Source organism: Belonocnema kinseyi, chromosome 8 (assembly GCF_010883055.1).
Source record: "Belonocnema kinseyi isolate 2016_QV_RU_SX_M_011 chromosome 8, B_treatae_v1, whole genome shotgun sequence".
NCBI lineage: Eukaryota > Metazoa > Arthropoda > Insecta > Hymenoptera > Cynipidae > Belonocnema > Belonocnema kinseyi.
In genome coordinates, this window is record NC_046664.1 from 3,482,527 (window position 1) to 3,488,604 (window position 6,078).

General features: G+C 35.1%; 1 protein-coding gene across 1 annotated transcript; it reads right to left on the reverse strand.

Moving 5' to 3' along the window:
* Positions 1–4,949: 4,949 nt before the first annotated feature.
* Positions 4,950–5,459, reverse strand: LOC117177827 (sperm protamine P1-like). The gene has a single exon (XM_033368785.1). The coding sequence runs from the start codon at positions 5,457–5,459 to the stop codon at positions 4,950–4,952; it is 510 nt and encodes a 169-aa protein (XP_033224676.1).
* Positions 5,460–6,078: the final 619 nt, after the last annotated feature.

Here is a 6,078-nt window from a genome sequence, read left to right on the forward strand (position 1 = left end):
GTGCTCCGAAGCGTCCAAAAACGCAACAATGGGTCGGAAAGGTTATGGCCTCCGTATTTTGGGATGCACATGGCATAATATTCGTAGACTATCTTGAAAAAGAGAAAACCATAACCGGAGCATACTTTTCATCATTATTGGACCGACTGAAAATCGAAATCGCCGAAAAACGACCGCATTTGAAGAAGAAAAAACCGCTTTATCATCACGACAATGCGCCTGTTCATTCATGCTGAGTTGCACAAGCAAAATTGGATGAAATCGGCTTCGAATTGGTTCCTCAGCCACCGTATTCACCAGACCTGACCCACAGCGACCATTAGTTGTTCCTTAACCTGAAGAGATGGCTCACCGATAAGCGTTTTTACTCAAATGAGGAGCTCATAGCTGAAACTGAAGCGTATTTTGGAGACCTTCCGATCGAGTACTTTTCGGACGGTATCAAAAAGTTAGAAAATCGTTGGACTCGCTGTATCGACCTAAAAGGAGAGTATGTTGAAAAATAAAACCGACTTTGGCCAAAAAAACATCTCCGTGTTTCCTTTTTCAGAGACTTATCAGACTGCCTAGTATGATTAATCTTTGGCATCACGCCCATTTGAATAAGATTGAAATGTAGTAGTTACTTAAAAATGCGCTGCATACTGTACCTCTCGGATGGTGTGGAAACTAGTAGACACTTACATTGTCAACCAGATTAACATGCTTGTGCATGCTAAAGCAAAAAAAGAGGCTCCTGCGGGCTGCGCGGGAAAATAAAACTGCAACTTTTTGAAAGCAAATGCGATACATGTAGATTCCGAGAGTAAGGATTTAACATATACGAGGTCTGTTAAAAAAATACGCGAATTGAGGTCATAAAAAATTTACTTTATTTCGAAGTTATACGTCTGGGTCTCCTTCGAAATACTTTCCTCCCCAACGCACACACTTATCCCAACGGTGTTTCCGCTTGTTGAAATAGTCCTGGTACGGTTCTTTTGTGATGGCTTTCAGCTCCTTTGTCGCATTTGCCTAATTCTCTGAAATCGTCTCAAATCTCCTTTCTTTGAGGGTTTTTTTTAGTTTTGGGAACAAGAAAACATCACAAGGAGCAAGGTCAGGTGAGTATGGGGGGTTGAGAAGAACAGGAATCGAGTGTTTGGCCAAAAACTCACGAGTTCTGAGTGTTGAGTGAGCTGGAGCGTGGCACAAATTTTGCAGTGGCGCGGTGCATCTTCAATTTTGTGGCCAAAAACTCGTAACAAGATCCAACTGATATCCCACACTCTTCGGCAAGCTCCCTAATGGTCAGACGTCGATTTTCGCGCACCAGGGTGTGGATTTTATCAAAGTGTGGGTCATCGTTTGACCTTGAAGGACGCCCAGGACGCTCATCAGCGTCAATCGACTCATGGCAACATCACCGTAGGCCGTGTTGAGCATGGCAAATGTTTCAGTTGCAGATTTCCCGAGTTCCACACAAAGTTTCACAGCAATTCGTTGCTCTTTCAGGCTGTCCATTTTACAATCAGTCAAACAAAAAACCACTCTTTACTTAAAACCGTGTAGCTTATCAACAAAAGAAGATATCTGCGACTGGATTACCGTCTTTTAAACAGCTGATCTGTACGAACTTAGCGACACCAAGCGGATTCTCCTGAAACCAACTCGAGCCGCGAAATTCAAACAGCGACAACTTTTTGTTTCTCATTACTCTCAAATGGATCGTGCCGTATTTTTTCTCTGAGCTTTACTGCGTTCCGTTTTCTCGTTGTAGGTTTTTCGGTCATTTTTTTGTCTAGAATAGTTAATACTTCACCGCAACCGATGAATACAATAATATTTCTCAAAATTATGTTTCATGAAGTTTTTAGATTTTTCCTCCTACACTAATGTTTAAATGCTATTCAAACAAAAATGTTACGCATTTTTATATTGTTATGAGTCTCTAAAGTAACATTTGACATTATTTTTTCGAGAGCAAAGATTTGTTTATTTTGAAAATTACCTAATTACTTCATACAAACTTTTATATTTTTAGAAATGTAAAATTTCTAAAAATGTAATGTAATGTAATATTCTGTATAATGAAAAAGCGTTATTATTTCAAAGAAGTTGAAATAGAATTAGAAGTATAGTTAAACTTGTAATTACGATATTAAGTTATTATAATAAATATAATGATACGTGTATTTACCAATAGAATTAAGAAAGGTCACCAAAACGAGAAATAAAGTCCAAAAAATGGTCTTCATTATGTTTTAACAGGGGAAGCCGATTTTGCAAAGAATTTTATTGACAGTAGAACTAAGCGAATAATGTCTAATATGTCTAGTTATGTATATATCATTTGCTGTCTCTTTGCCGCTTGGAAATTATTGCGAATATTTGTGACGTGTACTCGATGGGATCAGCGGAAACAACACAAAATTTACGACATTACATTTAATTTTGATGATTTGGTATTAATTTTACCATAAACATTGGAAAAACAAAAAAAGATTTTAATTATTATAATCGACAAACTCAGAAACAAATTTATTCATAACTACATGATTTTATTTCGGATGTATTCCACAACAGCTAGGAATTTAAATGTTTGATTTTTAATTTAAGAAATGTAAATAATGTGCTAAAAATTTGAGAGATAATTGAAATTATTTACAAGAACGTTAGTCTGGCAAAATTAAATTCTTCTTTTTTTACGAAATATAATTCTATTAACTCAATTTATTCCAAGTATTAAAGTTCTATTCTGAATTGCATTTCAATTTAAAAATTGATACAATTTTACTAGTTCAATTAAGTGAGATCTTGAATGGGTTAGACCAAAATGCCCCTCTATATTTGAATATTCTGAATCTTTTCACAAAATTTCTGTGCAAAATGAAAATTTTTTAAAATAATAACTCGTCCTTTAGTGAAATCCATAAGGTATAAAGCTTGTATGATTAGGTAAACATTCCTTACATCATTAAATTTAATTTCTTAAATTTTCGGCTTGGTATATAATTTTATGTGGACGTTTATCAAGAACAAAATTTTTTATAGTGGGTATTTCAGTATACTTAATACATTCACTTAAATACAAATTTTTCATTTTAAGAAAACTAAGATCTCATCATCTAATCAGAAAATGTAAAACATAGTATTATTATGATCATCAGAAATGACACATTGACACATATATAAGATAAACCTCTTTTTATCAGACAATTATTAGCCACAACCTGTTCTCAGCAGAAATAATAAAAGCGATTTCGTATAAAAGAATTTTATAATTGTAGCGCTGTAATTATCTCGCCATTCGTTCTTAAAATTTTTGATATTGTTAAAATTTATTAAGTAACAAATGATGAAATTCGTTCACCTGTTTGACGTTACAGTAGAGGTACTGAGGGGAAATAAACATTAATTGCGTAACTTATAATGAGTACTATCTAAGAAATTGAAATTTTGAGTATTGTATTTCACAATGCAATTTTTGGTGCAGTATAATAGTTTTTCATAAATAAGATTCTATTTTTACAAAATCGTATTTATTCTAGAACCTAGGTATCGACAGAAAAACGAAAGATAAAATTTACATCGATTCCAGGTGAAAGATTCAGCGCAACAAAAATTATCCTTGCCGGATAAACTTCACATGAATCGAAGATAATTTTCGATTTTCAACCTTGCCTGGATAATCTTTCAACTTATAATCGCTCCATTTTTATTCGAGATGTAGCGAGGATTGCGACGATAGTGCTATCTATCGTCGTTTAATTTCATTCAATTTGAGAGAACCGGGGATTCCCATCTGTCAGTTGCTTTTTGCGCTTTTTGTTCCATGGTATTAAATTAGTTCTATATCCTTTACAATAGTATAAGTTATTTAGGAGGAGCTATATCAGTAGGAACCATTTTTGTTAGTATTTTCTTTTGCTGATTGTACAAGTGTTTACCGAAATTTGCTCACTTCATCGTGACGCAGTAGACGAGATCCGAATTATTCTCTTAACCTTAGTGAAATTTCTGCGGAGATATGTTTAACTTTTAAGCGTTTTCAAGTCTAGCTTGCAACAAATACAAACTTTTGTTTTTTCTTTGTTTCTTCTTTAAATCTAGCGTCCCGATTCTTAGCTCGAATTCACTCATACTTTGGCGTTTTACCATTGCTGCTAAGGATGCCATAGCAGACGACAGCTTTTATTCCATCGTAGGATAGACTTTTGCCAAATAGCTTGCAAACTTTATCTGCAGGAAATTTGACATGCAACAAAATTTAGCTTCAGTTTTTTTCTGTTTTTGGATAGTTCTCAAACTTCTTTTGCGAAAAATATTCTCGTGGAATTCTTGTCTCATTATTTCACAATAGCGACAGAAGTTGTGAGATGCACTAAAATTTTCAACGTATCCACCTATTTAATGGCTTCCAAGATTATCGCCCACCGAAACTATTAAAGTTCGCAAGAAAGTTTGACACGGCCAATCAATTACTATAGATATTCCCTGCGTTTCAAGTTATTTCAAATCAGTTAATACTTTTTCTAATATTTTATTCGAACCGAATTCTGCTATATATGAATCGAAGCACAAAAGTACAAGTTTTATGTTTTCAGCTTTTGACCGCAAATGTAAAGGTAGATTTAGGAGAACCGTACACACAGCTACAATTTTGAATTTCTTTTTAGACGCTCCAATTGGATTGCATATTTCAAAAGCATTCGAGAACAAACTTACGAGGACGTTCCTTTCGCTTTGAAGCATTTTATTCTCTTTCACTCTTGCAGCATCTGAAATATCCGACATTACTCGACCGTTCTCTTGTAATGGAACATTTTCACAATATTCACAATTTTTTTCATCCACTAACATTAAGCCGATGGTATGAAGTTTAGTGCCCACGACCAAAGAGACTCTGGATTGAGAAATCTCTCCGTACTTCTCTAAGTTCTCCCTTTCAATATTTTCCTTTCCTTTCTTTATTTTTCATCCATTTCCCTTTCTCGTTTTTCTCTTCCCTTTTCACCCTTGGCCATTTCCCTTTTACGATTTCCCTTCTCCGTTTCTCTTTTCACTTTTCCCACTTGAATTTCCCTTTCCCCTTTCTCCATCCCATTTACCAGTTTCCTTTCCCCTTTTTTACCTTTCCCCTCCCTCTTTCTTTTCCCATTTCCTTTTACAGTTTCCCTTTTCCATTTTCGCCATTTCCTCATCCCCCTTCCTTCATTTTCCCGTTCTCTTTGCCCTTTTCTGTTTCCTATTCTTTCCTTTCTCCATTTATTTTTCCCATTCGGCCGTTTTTTCCTTCCCTTTTTCTGTTTTTTTCTTTCTCTTATAGTGTTTCGCTTTCCTCTTTTCTCTTTCCATTTTAAACTTTCCCTTTTCACCCTCTCTTCATTCTCTTTAACCCTTTTCCCATTTTCCCTTTCTATTGTCACCATTTTCCCTTTCTCATTTTCCCCTTCCCTTTTCTTGTTCCTTTTCCCCATTCCCCTTAACCGTTTCACATTTCCCTATTCATCCTTTCGCCTTTTCCCTTCACCTTTGTTCTTTTTCCTATTCTTTCCTTTCCCCTTACCCATTTTCTCTTTTCCCTCTTTTCATTTTTCTATTCACCCTTTCCGGTTTCCCATTTTCTTTTTCCCCCAACTCCCTTTTTTTTCTTTGCCCTTCCCCTTTTAACCTTTCCCTTTTCAACCTTTCCCCGATCCCTTCACCCCTTTCCTTTTTTTTCGCATTTCCCTGTTGACTTTTTCTTTTCCCCTTTTCCCTTTCGTAAATATTTTATGATCAAAGTGTTCAAAGAAAAAGCACTTCAATTTACATTATATGATATTAACACTTCTGCTGGGAGTCTTACTTGCGTGATGCCGTGCATGTATAGCAGGCGTACATTTTTTTATGTAGCAGATGTACATTTAATTTTGGAAGCGGCAACATTGCGCCTACTTCACGTGCATGCAATGGTGAGCTTTTAAGAGAGATTGGACAATAATGTATATGTTACGAAGATAAATAGGGCTAATGGAAAAAAAATTTCAAAACATTCGGACAAAGAGTACGTATACATTTTTTTGTTATTTTCAAATTATTTATTGATGTTTTATT

Bases quoted from the DNA above. Each gene is read 5' to 3' on its own strand.
- LOC117177827 (XM_033368785.1), bottom strand. From the start codon at position 5,459: ATGGGGAAAAGGAACAAGAAAAGGGAAGGGGAAAATGAGAAAGGGAAA.